General features: G+C 49.0%; 6 protein-coding genes across 6 annotated transcripts; 2 read left to right on the top strand and 4 right to left on the bottom strand.

The window, feature by feature from the left end:
* Nucleotides 1-816: 816 nt before the first annotated feature.
* Nucleotides 817-2,184, bottom strand: V8C40DRAFT_245314 (protein transporter TIM23). The gene is made up of 2 exons (XM_083215863.1): nucleotides 1,389-2,184; nucleotides 817-1,323 (listed from the first exon to the last, which is right to left on the bottom strand). Exons 1-2 carry the CDS (start codon nucleotides 2,034-2,036, stop codon nucleotides 1,258-1,260), a joined length of 714 nt encoding a protein of 237 aa, XP_083073040.1. The 5' UTR covers nucleotides 2,037-2,184; the 3' UTR covers nucleotides 817-1,257.
* An 885-nt stretch (nucleotides 2,185-3,069) lies between these two features.
* V8C40DRAFT_245313 (PQ loop repeat-domain-containing protein) lies at nucleotides 3,070-5,009 on the bottom strand. Its single transcript, XM_083215862.1, has 4 exons — nucleotides 4,702-5,009; nucleotides 4,622-4,644; nucleotides 4,417-4,559; nucleotides 3,070-4,360 (listed from the first exon to the last, which is right to left on the bottom strand). Exons 1-4 carry the CDS (start codon nucleotides 4,770-4,772, stop codon nucleotides 3,503-3,505), a joined length of 1,095 nt encoding a protein of 364 aa, XP_083073039.1. The 5' UTR covers nucleotides 4,773-5,009; the 3' UTR covers nucleotides 3,070-3,502.
* Nucleotides 5,010-5,497: 488 nt separating this feature from the next.
* Nucleotides 5,498-6,418, top strand: V8C40DRAFT_245310 (dephospho-CoA kinase). Its single transcript, XM_083215861.1, has one exon. It carries the CDS (start codon nucleotides 5,540-5,542, stop codon nucleotides 6,359-6,361), a length of 822 nt encoding a protein of 273 aa, XP_083073038.1. The 5' UTR covers nucleotides 5,498-5,539; the 3' UTR covers nucleotides 6,362-6,418.
* Nucleotides 6,419-6,865: 447 nt separating this feature from the next.
* On the top strand, nucleotides 6,866-9,322 carry V8C40DRAFT_287529 (uncharacterized protein; the record flags this gene model as incomplete). Its single annotated transcript, XM_083222728.1, has 1 exon — nucleotides 6,866-9,322. One exon carries the CDS (start codon nucleotides 6,866-6,868, stop codon nucleotides 9,320-9,322), a length of 2,457 nt encoding a protein of 818 aa, XP_083073037.1.
* An 875-nt stretch (nucleotides 9,323-10,197) lies between these two features.
* V8C40DRAFT_287527 (uncharacterized protein) lies at nucleotides 10,198-12,700 on the bottom strand (the record flags this gene model as incomplete). Its single annotated transcript, XM_083222727.1, has 5 exons — nucleotides 12,121-12,700; nucleotides 12,037-12,064; nucleotides 10,702-10,899; nucleotides 10,309-10,637; nucleotides 10,198-10,243 (listed from the first exon to the last, which is right to left on the bottom strand). Exons 1-5 carry the CDS (start codon nucleotides 12,636-12,638, stop codon nucleotides 10,198-10,200), a joined length of 1,119 nt encoding a protein of 372 aa, XP_083073036.1. The 5' UTR covers nucleotides 12,639-12,700.
* A 716-nt stretch (nucleotides 12,701-13,416) lies between these two features.
* V8C40DRAFT_245309 (glycosyltransferase family 31 protein) lies at nucleotides 13,417-15,962 on the bottom strand. Its single transcript, XM_083215860.1, has 2 exons — nucleotides 15,750-15,962; nucleotides 13,417-15,696 (listed from the first exon to the last, which is right to left on the bottom strand). The coding sequence occupies exon 2, from the start codon at nucleotides 15,509-15,511 to the stop codon at nucleotides 13,979-13,981; it is 1,533 nt and encodes a 510-aa protein (XP_083073035.1). The 5' UTR covers nucleotides 15,512-15,696; nucleotides 15,750-15,962; the 3' UTR covers nucleotides 13,417-13,978.
* Between the last annotated feature and the right edge of the window lie 852 nt (nucleotides 15,963-16,814).

The following is a 16,814-nucleotide window of genomic DNA, read 5'->3' as shown; positions in this document are numbered from 1 at the left end:
CCAATTCACTTTCACCATCTGAAGACAGCTGCGCGTTTGTCTTTTCTTCGATCCACACGCCGAAGAAATTTTACAGTTGCGTTCAACTAATTGTTCAAGCTCTTTGCCTCTGGGGAAGAGCTGCAGGCTCATGAGAGAAAAAGAAGAAAAAGGGGGGACCATCACAGGCTTTTTGCTTGAGAAATGAAGACCAATGCAACAAATTGGCATTCAATAGCAAACAATAGAGAAGAAAACGAGATAAAGTAAGACGACATGTAAAAGATATACTCACATATCGTTGCAGAGACCACGCCTGCCCGTCATGCACCCACACATGCTGCTCCGGCATTGAGTCCAACGGATCTTCATATTCTGTCCACGTCCAGGGAAAGCAAGGCAGACACATGTTGATTCAAGGAGCTAAACAAACAAATAGTTTCAACGGTCTAGGTTGAAAGCTCGAGAAGAGAAGAACGAAGCGTAGTATTTTCGGCGGTTTGTAGTGGTTGTTGTACAGGGTGAGGATTGAGCGGCGAAGTCGAGTGAAGAGGATGACAATACAACAGCATTGACGCTTTACTCCTAAGCCAACCTCACTTGCTTGTTTGCCCATTGATATGCACCAACAACAATAGGTTAATACCTAGTCAGTAGTTTCAAGCGGTGTTTCTTCCATCTCGAGTCCCTCCCGCCATTCTCTCGCTCAGTGACCACCCCTTAGAGGCTGCTTTAGGCGACTCTATTTCCAGCTGTTGAATTCCCTACCTCTTTGAGCTCCTTCACCCAACACAAACATCACGAATCACCCAGCTGCAAATGGACACATTTTCTTGGCATAAATTTGTTCAAATTCCACCATCATACACCCCTGTCCAGACACACTCGTTTTGAATCCAAACTTTGAAATTCATGACCAGACGCCCCCAGCCTATAACGTCTAAATGCTTCGCTGACCGGTTACCCGATATAATGTACAGTTCACTTTGGGGAGGAGAGATCATCTATCACCACCGTACAGATGTGTGTTTTTTTTTCGTCTTCTTTCAGTCCAAACTCCCACGACACATCTGGCACCAGGCTTGAGGAGGCGCTCCCTGAATATTTTTGTTTCTGAAATTCCCATGCCTCCTCTAGCCAAGTGTCTTTCCTATCTTCAAAAAAAGCCATTTTCGGGCCACCCATATGTGGTTGATTAATAGTGGTTCGTGTGTCGTCAGAAGAGTCTTTCTTCTTCATATGGTATTCGTTACAGATTGTTTTTGTTTTGCTATATTATTACAAGGTGGCGTGCTCGGCATGGGCATGGACCTCTGGGACGGAGAAGAATGATCGTCGTACAATCTGTCCAGTATGCCACATTAGCCTTGTCATCTTCTTCATGCAGTTATCATGCAGGGTCGACTTACCGCCCAGGCGCCGGCTGCGGAGGCCACCAGACCGCCAGAAATCATCATTGGCCTAACACCCTTGGTGCTCTTGAAGACCATGCCACTGAGCGCACCAGCAGCAATTGTGTTGAAGGCGTCATGCTCACCACGCAGGTAGCCAATCAGCGAGTTGATGCAGTTGTATGTGATGGCGACAACTCCCGCATTGTTGCCCAAGAATGGGCCCCGCCTCGTCATGGCGTTGAGGACGGCATTGAGTCGCAGCTTAGGGGGCTGACCGGATGATTTCCTCAGGCCCTCCTGGAATCCCCATGCGCCTCCTATGGACAGCGCCGTCAGGTATGTGATACCGGTGCCGTAGCAGAGGTCGTCGGTGAATCCTCGAGACGGCAGGACGGATTGGCCGCCCGGCAGGTCGGACAGCGTTGAGTCTTCGAGTGTGAGGTATTCCAGAGTGTCTCTGTTCAGTCCAGCCAAGGGATGCAATTGTGAAGGATCCGCAAAGGCCGAGCTCTGGAGAAAAGACTCGACGCCCGCACCCTGGGTCGGGTCATAAAGGTTGGTTGTAGGAGGGGCAGCATCGGGGAAGGTCTGGGTTTGTTGCTGCTGCTGAGGCTGGTGGGCGGGCTTGTTGCCTCCGGTAAACGCATTCCATAGAGAAGACATGTTGGGCGTCTGATTGTGAGTTGAGGAGGGCGAAAACAAGCGCTGCGGGTGTCGATGACAGAGGGAACTGATCTCACAGAAACCTGTCGCAGCCGGAAGATCCTGTTGGCGCCTCCGACTTTCAAAAAATTTCGGGAAGAAGCGCAAAGTGGTCCGTGCGCGGGTCTTCGAATTCGGAGAGTGCAGTCACGTGGTGCAAATATTGGATGCGCAGAAGCTTGAAGAAGACTTGGATAGCAAATTTTTGGTATGGAGGCGCTTTTAAACGCTCAGCTTTCGGCTAGATAAGGCGTTGTACATACGTCCTTATTCACTCAAAGAGAACGTCGACAAAGCCGAAGCAATTCGAATCTGAATGCAATGGCGTATCGTAGGTTTACGGCTCAATGGCATATAGAAACACCGCCGTCTGTAGTATGTTTCCGCTGCTCGTACTGCCGGAAAAAACTCAACATGTACGGCATAGATCACAAAACAGAGGCCGAGATTCTACATCTCCCTTGACATGACAGTCCAAGAAGATTTTAAATTTCTACGCGCAGCCCAACCCCAGGCCCTTCAGCCCGCACCACCTGTCAAGCAAAAAAATTGACTATAAAAAAGCAAGATATGTCGAGAGACACCCACAGTCACAGCCCTCTAGAGGCGTCGACTCGCGGCTGATAGGAAAAGTGTATCACATTCAATTTTGGAGGCCGGGAACGGAAGGAAACCCACAGAGAATCAGGTTAACCCTCAGCAAGCCGCTATGCGGAGCCGCCGTTGTGAATTATTAGAACATTTGACGATGTAAGAATAACCCAACTGATGATGGGAAAAGGAAAAAGAGAAAATTCGCAAAGTCTGGCAGCGAAGTTCGAGTTTTATTCTTGCTCGGGAGTGGAACCGTGCGCTAGCCTGTATTTGGTTAAGCAAACGCTTGGATTGAGCTCTGGAGGAGCGGAAATTCAATTTGCCGAGACTGCTGGGCACGTCTCCATTCAAAAAAGTTCAAAATACCCCAAGAAGAGAGAGTAGCAATTGGGTTCCATGTGTAAAGATCATTTCAGTAGTCATTATACAAGTGTTTTTATTCGTTATAATTATAGTCATGAGTATACAGCAACTCAAAATTTGAAAGATTATGCAGCCATCCCGAAATGCAAAAAATATCCGCCCATTTTGTTGTCCTGTTGAACCGTTTGATCACCATGTTGCCATGGCACAAGCTTTGCGAGTGTCATCAATCCGTACCATACCCAAATAATTTTCTAAAAAAGGAAAAGAAATAGAAGTAAAAGGAAGAAGGAAAGATGAGTCGAAAAATATGAGATAAGAAATGTCAGGAACAAAATGTTACTCCAGATATTCCGAGCAAAATGCATGTGACCGAGATAATTAAAAAAAAAAAAAAAGGAAAGAATAAGAAGAAGGAAGAGGCAAACGAGAAGTTGTCGTATCAAATACCAAAACTCAAAGCGGCCATCTTAGTCTCGGTCAAGCAATGGTCTGTTATCATAGGACTCGTCAATGGCGCTGGTGTCGTCTTCGGCGCGGACTTCTTCTTCGTCGCTTTCTTCTTCCGTCCTGTACATAAAGTATTGGGCAAAAACACCAAAATCCATCAAAAGAGTAATGGCACTGCCAGCCAACCAGCTAAGATTGACCAGGATGTATTTGCCATAGAGCCGCCTTGCTTCATCTGGCTCGCAAGCCTCTTCGCCGCAGCGCGGTTCGTATACAATAATGGACAGGACATAGGTTGCGTTTCCGAGACAGGCAAACAGGAAGAAGAGCATGCTAAGGCCTTCAGTTGTCTTGCGTCTCCAGTTGAGAATGAGCTGCGGCAGTCGAGAAGCAATGTAGAGAACCGCGCAGATATATCCAAACACTTGACCCAAAGTGTTGAACTCGAGGGAGTTATCGCCACCGTCAGCGGGAGATTTCTTGTCACCAGAGGCCCTTTCACCCAAGAACCATCCTGCGACTCCAGCGGCGCACACCATAATGATGACAACTGAATTCCAGACAATGGTTTGGAAGGCAGTCGGCGGTGGCTGCGGGGTGGTCGGTGGCTCGAGAAGATGCGGCACTGCTGGCGAGAAGCCAGACCAATCTGAATTACGCCGGCCATGGTGATCTCGGTGATGGCCATGGTGTTCCACTCTGGCAATAAGAGCAGTGTATTCATCCACAGGGGCAGGAGCGGCCGCTGATGTCGAAGAGTGGCCATTTGTCTTGGGCGGGGATGGAGTCGGCTCGTCGCGCCACGTAAATCCGCGATAGTAAAACAGTTGACAGAGCAGTACGAGATCGGCAATGGTGTAGTAGATGGCTAGGATGATCTAGAGGCAGAAGTGTCAGCTTCATGTCGAGGTCACGCGAGCAGCGGGCAGCATACCATGGTGGGGAGAACTCCCTGCAAAACGGCTCCGAGGATATTGAAGACATCTCCCAGGAGCCAAGCAATGATGAATTGAATCGAAAGAGCGTCAGCGCTGCTGCGTTGGAAGTTTTGTATGATTTGCGGAGAGAAAACGACCACTGGAGAGGAGTTAGCTGGTGCGCTCTCACAACCACCCTGGTATAACGACGACGTCACTGACCCCAACAGGCTATAGAGATGGATCTGGCGAAACGACAAAGGTCAGCGACAGTATAGATAATCAGAATGGAGAGAACATACCCGCAGATGCCCGAGATTGCCTCAACATCGAGGTTGAAGGTCTGCGTCGGAGGAGCCATGGTTGCTGGCATCTTGCTGAGCTTTCCGAGCTCAAGTCAATGACGATGATGCCGCGCGATGACGGCGCCTTGGTGAAGATGGATATGGAGATGGGACTGGTGGTTATGCGACGTTGCGAATTGGCAATCCAAAGATCCCTCAGACACGCCACCGGATTCTTCTTTGGAGAAAGGGAAGATGAGGAGAGCAAACCATTGAGTCAGGCAGGTTTTTTTTCACCGTCACGGCGCTGCCGTAGGCAAACTTGGTTTTTACCTTGTCTCACATTTTGCAGCTAGAAGGAAATTTCCTATTGCGGCCGCATTCGGCACGTGCCCTCGCGCCTTTGGTCACTGAACTTTGAATTACAGCGGCGATGGAGCTTCTGCAGGTTCTCCACTTGGCCACTGAAAGCGCTAGTGACGCTGCATCTCATGTTCTCCTACAAGGATCGGTATTAATGCGGGCAGTCAATGATGACGATAGACAAAATCTTTAGATTGTCAACCTCAAGAGAATAGACTCGGATTAATTATTCACTATCGTACATGACTAATGGAGTCATACAATCGTATCTAGTGATGGCACATAACCTTATAATTTTCTGTAGCTTTAGTAGCTCCAGTGGACCTTGATCTCTGTGTGGGTGGTACAAACAAAGGGAAGCTCATGCCTGCCACTACGCCGAGGTAAATGGCTTAGTCACCTTGGCAGCAGATGTAACAAGCTTATCCATCTCTCAACGCAATCATTCACCTCAATCCATATCACTCTGCGAATAAAGAGCAGAAACGGCAAGATGCTCATCATCGGACTTACTGGGTCCATTGCGACCGGCAAATCAACGGTTTCTTCACTTCTCTCATCACCGCCTCACTCACTACCCATTGTCGACGCCGATGTCCTAGCTCGAGAGGTTGTCGAGCCCGGCACAAGAGGCTATCGTGCCATCGTCAAGCATTTTGGCCCCATGGCCCCGGACCTGCTTCTTCCAGCTTCAGATACCATGCCAGAGAATGGACCCAATGGCAAAGGACGGCCGTTGAACAGGGCTGTCCTGGGACGCCTTGTCTTTGGCGATGAGCCCGAGATGCAGAAAAACAGAGCGGTGCTCTCTGGGATTGTCCATCCAGCTGTACGGCTAGGAATGGTCAAAATGGTCACAGCTTGTTATCTCCAGGGCTACTGGGCAGTGGTACTGGATGTCCCGCTTCTGTTTGAAAGCCGGCTGGATAAGTTCTGTGGAACAACAATGGTGGTTGCCGTGACGGAGCCAGAGACGCAGCTCAAGAGACTGATGGATAGAAATCAGGATCTCAGCAGAGAAGACGCCGAGAACAGGGTCAAGAGTCAGATGGATGTGCGGCTCAAGGCAAAGAGATGCCTATACGGAGGTGATGGAAAGGGGGTGGTGCTATGGAATGACGGCTCCAAGGACGAGCTCAAGGCCGCATTGGACGAAGAGATGCGGAAGCTAAAAGCAGCGAATCCAGCGTGGTGGTCGTGGCTGATGCTTGGATGCCCGCCATTGGCAGTGGCACTGGCAACATGGAGGTTTTGGCAGAATACCAGAGTTGAGAAACAGTGGAAGGAGTTGCAGGAGAAGGAGGCCAGCACTTGAACACTTGATAGCCAAAAAGAGTATGAGTAATGAACAACAGCTATAGTGCCAACACACTGAAAATTGGAATTGAGAGTGAAAATGTTACTTTTGCTTTGGCGGTTGACAATTGGTGGGCGGTCAGATGAAACCAGCTGACATGAGATTTTGGGAGTTTGGCAATTCGCACGCCTCGTTCGCAGCCTACCTCCTGTCCCTCTCCCTCTTCATTCTCCTTTACTCTCCCCACCTCACTTCTCATTTTCTTCACATCACTAAACGGACGAATTTCATCGGGTACTGACTGCATTTGGTATCTGTTCTTCTCTAGTATCATTTTCATTTTATCTTCGTCTCTACAGGAATCTATTCAAGTTATTTTCTTCTGCTGGTTGCGCTTCTCACTTTCAACAATCTTGCGACTGATGCTAATTTTCCCCTCACTTTCGTCTCATCTACGCCGACGTCAACGAAATCTCATTTACAATTATTCTAGCAATATTCGCTGATACTATTGTCGTCATTATGCCCAAGAAGGCGGGCCCCTCCCTCCTCTGCGAGTGGATGGTGGGAACAACCATCAAATCAGCTCTTGGTCCGCCTCCTAAACCGCCAAAGCCCAAGGCAAAAAGGCGCGACGTTATCAAACTTCACGTAACGACAGATGATGAATCCGGCGAAGACACTCTCACAGTTACTTACCCTCGACCTGAGAGGCTAAGGGAAAAGAAGGAGACACCAGCTGAAGTATCCAAAACTCCAGAGCCCCAGCCTGAGCCTGCGTCGGAGTCGGAATCTGAGGTGGTGGAAGTAGTGAAAAAGGTTCGGTTCGACAAAGAGGCAACCCCGAAGAAGTCTGCCCTGAAAAAGAAGACATCAGTCACATTCTGTGAGGAGGAAGAGACAAGTGCTGATGCCACCTCTACCTCTGCTTCATCTGGAGAAGCAACTCCCGACGCCAGTTCCTCTAATGCGAGTTCAGCTGCTGAAACATCATCTGCAGAAGATACTTCTTCCGGAAGTTCTTCTGTTTCAGTCAAAGCGTCAAAGTCAACAAGGTCTCCCAAGAGCAAGAAGGTGGAGAAACGAGTTCAGAGTTCAGAGAGTGAGGATGACTCTGAGCCACATCCAACATGTGAATGCAAAGAATGCGCTTCAGGAAGAAAGAAGCAGAAGCAAGGAGTTACCTGCGAGAAGAAGAAGTGCAAAAAGAATGACAAAAAGAAGAAAGAAGCAGAATCCGAGTCCGAGGCCTCGGTATCCGAAGCAGAGTCTTCGACTGAAGAGAAGTCTACACCATCCAAGAAGTCAAAAGAAAAGAAGAAGGAAAAGAAGAGAGTTGAGGTCTCCAGTGCCGAAGGAGAAACTTCAGAGTCAGCAAAGGAAACTGAAGGCGAATCTGAAGCACAAGTGAAGAAAACCCCCGAGAAGAAGAAGAAGAACCAGGAAAGTGATAAGACGGCAAAAGCTGGAAAGAAGACGAGCAGTCCAAAAGGTGAAGAGAAAAAGAAGTCTGACGAAGGAAAGGAGCCCGAGAAAGAAAAAGAAAAGGAAGCAGAGGAGGCCACGTCCGAAAAAACGCCAACAGGGAAAGGGAAGGAAAAAGAAGTTGATGATACTACTCCTAAGGCAAAGGATATGGATCAGAGGCTGCATGTCTCAGACGGCTATCACTACACGCACTCTCGTCCCCCAAATCTCATTGCCCCTATCCGAGCAGAAGTCATGCAGACGGAGCGCGTGGTCGAAACGCAAGATGATCCTCCCCCGAATGCATACTATGATGGTCTACATGGTGTCCTTCGCGTATATCATGGAGCTGTGTATGGGCAGAATGGGCGTTCCATGTTTGCTGCTCGAGAGAATACTGCTGGGCCCCCGCAGTCTTTTGGCAATTCAAATCAGATGCAAAATCCGTACTATCATGGCTACAACAACGTAATGCCGGTGCCGATAGCTCAACAGCAGCTACCGCCACATGGATACGAACATGTGCCGATTACCCAAGGCCTGCCAATACCAGGTTGGAATGCCATGGCGCCGCCTCCTGGCTACCCATCGTACAACTACCAAGGACTGCCTCCGATGCCTGGGGCCTGGTACGAGCAGCAACTTAACAGACAAGGAACTAAGGGTGCATTCAGCATGTACAATGGCATGGGAGGCACACCTGAAAGAAAAGGAAAAAGCAAGCCACGAGAACCAGACAATAACGTCATGCCGGAGGTGACAAAGCCAAATCCGTATTATACGAAAAGACAATCCCCCTTTAGCAACATGGGTAGCAACCGATCTGATGGTAAACCGCCATCTCATTCCGGCCAATCCAACTGCTCCAAAAACGGGAACAGAGATTCGGGCGCCAACTGGGATACCGCTTCACGAAGGAGCGTCGGAGCATGGGCGAACAGCAGTAACCATGGGGCTACATGGGGTGACGGTGGCGGCGATACGAACAACAACCAAGGAGGTGGTGATCAATGGGGTGGTGGTGGTGGCGGCGATACATGGGGCACGACAAACAATAATAATGATCAGTGGGACAACAATAATAACAACAACTCGGGAGCTGATCCATGGGGAACTGGAGGTGGGAACGATCAGAATAACCAAGGAGGCTGGGGTACTACCGATAATGGCAACAACGGCGGCAACACCTGGGGCGATGGGAATGGAAACGACAATCAGCAGACGAATGATAATAATGGCAACAGCAGTGGCCAGGGGCAAGGACAAAACTCCCCAGCAGGAAATGAGCCTCCTGTCTCCATGGTGGACAACAATGTTATCCCTGTGGCTGCCGTAACAGGTCCCCTGGGTGAACAGGAACAGTCCAAGATGCCGGGAAGCTGGTGTTCGGATGATAATGGACAGGCGGCGTTTGTGGATCCAACGTGGTCATCATATCAACCTCCGCCTGCGGTGCCTGCTTGGGGAGATCCATCGATGGCAGCGAATACGGGAGGAGCGGTGGACTGGTGAGACAAGGTTGTTATATTGGAGATTTAAAAGAGATTCAATGTGTTCACTGGCATATTGATGGCGTGGAAACGGGTTAAATCTAAGGGATTGAATCTGAAGACTCACAAGTCGGAAGTTGAAAACGGGTCTTCATCTTGAGAGATTGAGTCAATGGTGCCACAACTAGTATCATCATTCTCGTCTATATGTGTCTCTTGATCATCTCTGAGCAGTGAAAACTTTGAGAGGATATACCGAGGGCAGAATAACTCCCATCATCTTAGCCTACAACCCCAATAATGAAATGCATCCATCTTTATCGCTAAGGTCCCCGTTTGTGCCTATAGTGCCTGGCCTTGTATAATTCGCCCAATATAACCAATTTCTCTTTCTTATCCCGCCAATTCAGCCGCCATATGCAGTTGATTAGCTTATTTTGAGGAGTGCGATCCCCAAGGCGTCTCCCTTTGCTGGTTCCCGAATAATACACCCATGAGACGTACCTCTTTCTGAAATGGTGCACAGCCTCCCGTACATAGTATTTGCTGTGAGATTCTGACAAACGATCCGACGAAAAGAGGTCATCCCAAGAGTACCAAACGGTTCCGATAAGTAAAGCAGGGGACATTCGATCGCCCGGAAACCGAATGTCTTTTACTGTTCCTAGCCCCCCTAATATAAAATCTGGCACTGTTCCTCGTGGAGACGATCCAGCTATTCTCCAGGGCATACTATTGCGCTTGCGACGGCTTTCGTACCGACGATCCCACCCCAGCGTGAGAATGGGAGTCGTTGCAAGAGCATCCAGGAGACTGCGAGGATGGAGTGGCCGTACATGGAATGTCCTTCTTTTGGCCAATATTTCCCACACTGCCTTTAACTCCTCCTCGCCGCTTTTACTGAACGTTGTACTCTGCGTTGACCAGTTTTGGGGATTGTTGACTGTTGATATTTTCTTGACGAACGATAGACCCTGCAGAGTCATATGGCATTCTATCTGCGTATACCCCCCAATCCCACCGCAGATGTAAACCTCTTGTAGCAGTGGTAGTGCGGCTACAAAAGGCTCCAAGGTCTGAGCCAGCATGTATGCCCAGCTAGTTAAGAAGCTTCCGCGATAGAAGAATTTCTCATGTCTAAAGACGCGTAGATTCGGACAGAACTGGGCAATTGCTTTCAGACTGTCTCCTGGCGACCGGTTTTTGACGCCGCTGGGATTATACTGGTCAGAATCTAGTGTAATAGTGATGCTTCTAATGGCGCTGTATCGAGACTGGGTGATAGCAGTAACATAAGCGAGGCAATCACGGCTTCTGGGAAACTGGAACTCATTGAACTAGATGATCAAGGATTAGCATATGTTAACGCGAGACCTGTGGTAAATGCCATTACTGAATCACCTTGTAAAAGACCATGTAATCCTCTTGGTCCTGATAAAACAATCGACAAGTCTTCAGGAGAGCATCAAGAGCACAAGTTTTATTTTCCCCCTTTTCTATAGAAAAGAAGGTCTCCATTGTAATGTCGTGAGGAATATGCACTGGTATAACCGGCTCTTTGCGATTCACCAGGAGCATACACCATATCTTGCAGCGGATCTAGATTGATCAGGATTGAGTTAGTATATCAGGTTCAGATTGGGGATTGATGGCAATCATGCACCTCTACTGGCAATTTGGCAAACAACAAATTGCCATTTTGAGAAGGCTTATGCCTATACGATTTCTTCGGCATGACGCGAGCCAAGTAGCCTGAATGAGAGGTATCCTGTGGCCTCGCCGAATGTGTGTGCGTCCGATGGTTGAGAAAGGATGCACTTTCGTTTGACTGACAACGGGCATCTATATATTTCTTCTTCGTCTTCCCTTCCCCTGACACAATTGTTACGGCCTCTTCCAAGCAAAAGTAATTCCAAATCCGTCAAATCCGGGAATCAACTTACACCACGTATTCACAGCACAGTTCAAATCATTTCCTTCCCTTTCTCTATTTAAGCATTGAAGGCTATTGCGAAGCCTAATTCAATTTGTTGGGCTCTAGGTTAACTGTTTAATCCCCCAAGTTTACTCGGTTTAGGCCTCCATCCAAACACACGAGAAGGTCAACCTCTTTCTGCCCCTTTTGTTCGAGACATCTACTTCCGCAAATCTCCCATGGTTTCTTATATGTGCTACAATTAATCATTGTATTCAAAAGGTCATGGTAAAACACCCTTTAGAGGCACAAAGTTAATGGATCCAACCCGAGCGTAATACAACTCACTCAATGCAAAAACAATGGGAGTGACTAGCCCGCACCCCAAATTGGCTGTCTTGCATCCCAGACATATTCACTGTCTTGACTGGTGCTATTCACCCTATTGAATGGTAACATGAATACTTTAATCTGGAATTTGAACATGTTCAGAAAAATACTGATTGAATCGTACTAAGCTACAAGGCAACGAGCCGGCGTAGCATCATCCAACTACCTCTCAATCAGCTGATTTACCTGATCCATCGCCCCCCTGAGTCCAGAGTGTAGCTTGGTAATGAAATATCCACCGGCAGCATATCCAAAGCCTGAAGCGGGATGCCCTTGTGAACATGAGTGCAGCCCAGTATCTTGGCTCGAATGGAAGAGCCATAGCTAGCCACCATGACAAATCGTCCCCCTCCATCGGGCATGGGCCGCATAGGTAGAGATGATTCTTCCCTCTGAGCTACTCAGGATGTGCCATCATCTCCGACACGAACCCATAGGCATATCTCAACTGATCCTGAACTGACAGGCGTGTTAATTGGTTCAGAGTATTTGGCGAGGGCGGCGGTATCTCCTACATAGGCCGTGCTAGACCGATTGATACACGGGCTGTATCTAGGAATGGTTTGGTATTGGTGGTCATGACGCCATCGGAAAGAACGAGATTATCATAGGTAAAACGCGAGATACCGTCTACCACTACGCGGTAGTCCTCTCCAAGCCATTGCGCGCGGCGAATGTGTGCGAGCACACCGACTTGGGAGACTTTGTCGTGCGGACTCCTGGCATGAGAGGGCTTGCCGTGCGGATTGTCCATGATGAGTATTATGCCAAGGACCCGTTGTGGTTGCTGCATTGCTTTTTGTAGCGTCTTTCGAACCGACTTGAGGTGTGCTGTCGTTCCCGTGGTGAAATTGTCTAGTTGCATGGTTGTATTAGGTGCGAGCATCTTCCTCCACATCACAATGGGGAGATTGTTCCATTCACGCGTAAAGATTGCAAGCTGCCGACGCAGGTGCTCCACCTGCTGATCTTTATATAACGTCCCAACAATAGTCGAGAGGACCTGATTGCGCACGAGCGTTTGTGATGACATTCCCGATAAAGATTCACCACAATAGGGGCATGGTGACGATGTTTTGATGGCGAGGAGTAAACACGCGTGGCAGAACGTATTACAACAAGCTGCCACGCAAGGGTCCTGCAACAACTCTTTGCACAGCTGACACATCAAGTAACTCTCTGCTGCTATTCGAGCGGACTGTATAGCCTCCTCTTCGAGAGCGCCCTACTTTTCCGGGGATAGCGAAAGCTCGAAGTAGCAGATATTGTTCTCCCACCCCAAAATACCGTCTCGAACAAGATCCCATATGGCCAACAGCTTACCATGCTGGTAGGATTTGTGAATAATCCTGGGCTTGGACTTGGGCCTCGAGATATCCAGAACTCCGACCTCTGCGCACAAATCCATATTAAGGGAGGCTACCCGTAAACGTTCCAATTCTTTTTCGAAACAGGCTGCCACCATCCGAAGTGTTGGGTCAATTCGGCCATGTTGGGAGTCATGGGCGTTCCTGCAAATTGGGCACGGCCCGGAGGGTTGACACTTTTGACAACAATAATAGCCGCATGGTAGTATTAGAGGCTCGGTGATAACCCCGGAGCATATGAGACACTGAAAATGTCGTACAATTTCGCGAGGCGTTGGCGTATTTGAGCTTTCCGGACCCTGTGGCTGTTCCGCCATGTTTGGAAATATTCGCTCTCCCAAGTCAAGAAAGTAGAACGCTGATGTCAATATTTGCTGTCGAAGCTTGTTGAATAAACAATGATGGGGATGTATGACGAATCATTGAAGAATATCTTCTTGCTCCTGAGACTGTGACAAAGCTAAATTTCACCAGGCGATCTCAGACTGCCTCAGGTTGCGGTTGCTCACTGACCTTCTTGTTAGGACATACCTTCCTCTCGCTGCAGTTGCGAAGAGAAGACATCAAGAGAAACAGCTTTCTTCAAGGAGTTTGATTACCTAGAAAAAGCACTGATGTTGGTAGTGATTGCAGCTACGAAGATCAGGTACTAAGGTAGCCATTCCCCTCTCAAGGAGATCAAAGCCAAAGCGGTCAACAAGATAAGATAAGTCATAGGCGAGGCACACATAAATAACTTCATGTCGTTCATAAACAGATATTTTACATACCAGATCCCATCTAATCGTATAAAAGGGTAAAATCCCAAGACTTCCCTCGCATTACAACGCTCCCCAACGCCTACCGTTAAACCAGCCCGAGAGACGCCCATCTCAGCTACTTATTATAGAGATGGGCTGTTGATAAAATAAATGTTTCCAACAGCTTGAGCACGCGCTCCTCCCAGCCAGGCAAGAATTCCATCCCTAAACCCTCGTATCAAGTCTACTAACCATTAATCATGCTCTTAGCACTTCCAATCCTCCAGTCTCTTGTACATCCAGCCGCTGGTGTGCTTCAGGGCCGTCTTTCTCTGCGACATGCCCGGCGCATAACCCTGGCCCATATAGATCTTGTCGTCCATCTTGCATAGATCCTCGACATAGTTCCACTGCATGCACATTGTCCAGCCTTGACAAGCCGCCTCGCACGCCTTAACCGACTCCCAGGCATTTGCCCACAGCTCCTTGTCGTACTGGCCATTCTCTGCGCCCGGCTTGGGAGCCCACTCTCTGTTGCCGGACGAAACCTCGAAGACGCCCGAGTAGTTGTCCCACCACTCGGCGTGCTCTTTGATATTGGGGAGGATCATGGCATTAAAGAAGTCGCGGTGTAGCAGCGGCCCCTTGCTCCAGTCCCAGCTCTGCTCCAGCTCGTAGTAGCGAGCGATGTCGCGGTTGTGCACCTTGTGCCAAGACAGCAGCGGCTTGCACCAGTTGGCGTTGGCAAAAGCAAAGGCCCAGTGGACCACGGGGTTGAAGCCAAATGTGAACTTGCCATCGCCGCCGTTTTCGCCAAACTTGACGCCGTGCTTGCGCAGTGCGTGCGCGAGCACCTGGTCACCGCAGCAGTGGTCGGCCGTGTACTGGTAGTATTCCTCCGTCAGGCTTCCATTTCCGTTGCCCTGCTTTCCAAACGACTGCTCCCACGCTCCTCTGGACAACGCAAAGCCCGCGCCGCCGTGAGCAAAGATGACATCTGACTTGGCCGCATAGCTGCCCAGGTAGTGCGGCTCTGTCGAGTCGAACTTGGCCAGGTAGCCCAAAACGGCTGGCAAGAAGAGATATGCGTCGTCTTCCATGTATATATACCACTTGGCCTTGGGCCAGTTGTCGCCGGCATGCTGGATCAGCGGAACGAACTTGTACTTGTCGATGATCCAGCCTCCCACGGGACCCCATTCATCGCCATTGACGCCGGCGGCCTCGACATAATAATTGTTGGCCATATACTCGGGCTGCTGCCGGTAGACGTCAAAATCAGGCTGGGCTTTTGCTGTAGAAGACATGTTGGCGAGCACGTCGATGACGTTATAGGGGCCAACCCGCTCCGGCACATCGGAGTAGATGACGGTGTTGGCCAGGGGGATTCGGTCCTGGGAGAGAGACGTGGTGAAATGCACCAGCATCCGCTTCCAAATGGTGGTACCGCCAGTTTTGACGATGAGGAGAACGTCATCTGTTGAGAGGCCATTGTATGATATGGCCTTGCTGGGCTTCTTTTCTTTGTCTGTCGTCTTGTGGCTGCTGGTTGGCGCGATGTATTCCACCTCTTTGGATGGCGCCTCTGCCGTTTCCGCTGTCGAGCTTGTGCCTAGATCGACCGGCTTCCGTTGGCTATTAGACAGCTCCACTTCCTCTACGACAATGCCCTTCTGCTTGACTACCGGGTCATAGCCATAGTTTTCCAACGAGGGGTCAATAAGGCAGTAGAAAAGGATAACGCACGCGGTGATGATGAGTGCGGGTATCAGCCGGTTGTTTTTGTATGTTACCAACATTGTGAGGGAATGCAGCAGCGGCAACGCGTCCGGTGCATTCACTCACTCACAACTGCGAATCTGGGTAAGAAACAAACGTGAACTTGTGGAAAGGGGAGAGAAGGAAAAAAGAAGCGAGAAAGAAGAGGTCAAGCCCGCTGTCGATCTCGCGCCGGGATTTCACGCCCGAACCGGATCGCCAACTACTACTCTGGCACTATCAGCGGACATACTCCGTATAAGTAGTGCCACTACCTACTTGTCCGGCAATTCCACATGCACACAAAAGGGCCTCTGGCGCAAAAAGACTCCATAAATACAGGATCCAGGCAAGCCAAGACAGAAAGCTACTAATTTGAGCTGGTTCCGCGCGATGACTTGTTCCGGCATAGAGACGGAAGAGAGAGAAGCCCCCTTTGACTCGCATGACACGCACCGCGCCAAGCTGAAAGCTGCTTGTACGAACTACGGCTGGCACCAAAGAGACGAAGAGGAAAAAAAAAAAAAACAATGCCTGTCTGCCTCATGGACCGCCCCTGGATGGCCCCAGAAGGAGATTGCCAAAACGGGTAACTGCCGGACCAGGAATACTCAGCCCCTGTTTAGAGTGCCGCTAGAGTGAAAAATGGCGCTGCCGGTGTTAGAAATTTGGTCCCTCGCTCGCCCAATTCCGTGCTTGGAACGGCTTTGACGGAATCGTTCTTGGCGCTGTTTTTGTTCTCCTTCTGCTTGCACTGATTTTTCGAATTTTTGTTTAGTTATGAGGCTACAGTGTCTCATTCTTCAACTGCCTATACAGGAGGGTAGAAAAGAACGAGTGGCAACATCGGAGATTAAAACAAACTTGCCGGTTACACGCTCGTATGTATGGAGTTGTGGCAGAGGCGGGATGGTAACGCTTACGACTAATAAGTGGACCGGGATCGGGAACACGTCCATGGATTAACGTGGATCACGCTGCCTATCCGTCTGCCAAAATATTTCGTATTGCGTGTGGTGTCTCTCAGGCGACAAGTCATACCATGCAAGCAACCATCTTCGTCTGTAACACAGGTATGATCACATAATTCATATTTCTTTGATTTTCCAATTTCTCATCTTTGAATTGTTTTTATGTCATTGTGGATACAGAACGACTTATACAGGCAGGACAAAATGTAATGCTGACATGTTGTCTTAGTCTTTTAAGGAAGTTGTCTATAGAACGTTGCACGTTGGTTTACTTTACGAAATATCTCCAAGAATAGTACATTTAGTTGTGTTCAACGACATACGACTATATCTATTCGCGAAACTTATAGTTACATACTTAACTATTTTAAGC

This window comes from Trichoderma camerunense, assembly GCF_050948025.1.
Source record: "Trichoderma camerunense strain CBS 138272 chromosome Unknown V8C40scaffold_9, whole genome shotgun sequence".
Taxonomy (NCBI): Eukaryota; Fungi; Ascomycota; class Sordariomycetes; order Hypocreales; family Hypocreaceae; genus Trichoderma; species Trichoderma camerunense.
The sequence above is the reverse complement of the archived record's forward strand: the minus strand, read 5'-3'. Positions and strand labels throughout refer to the sequence as shown.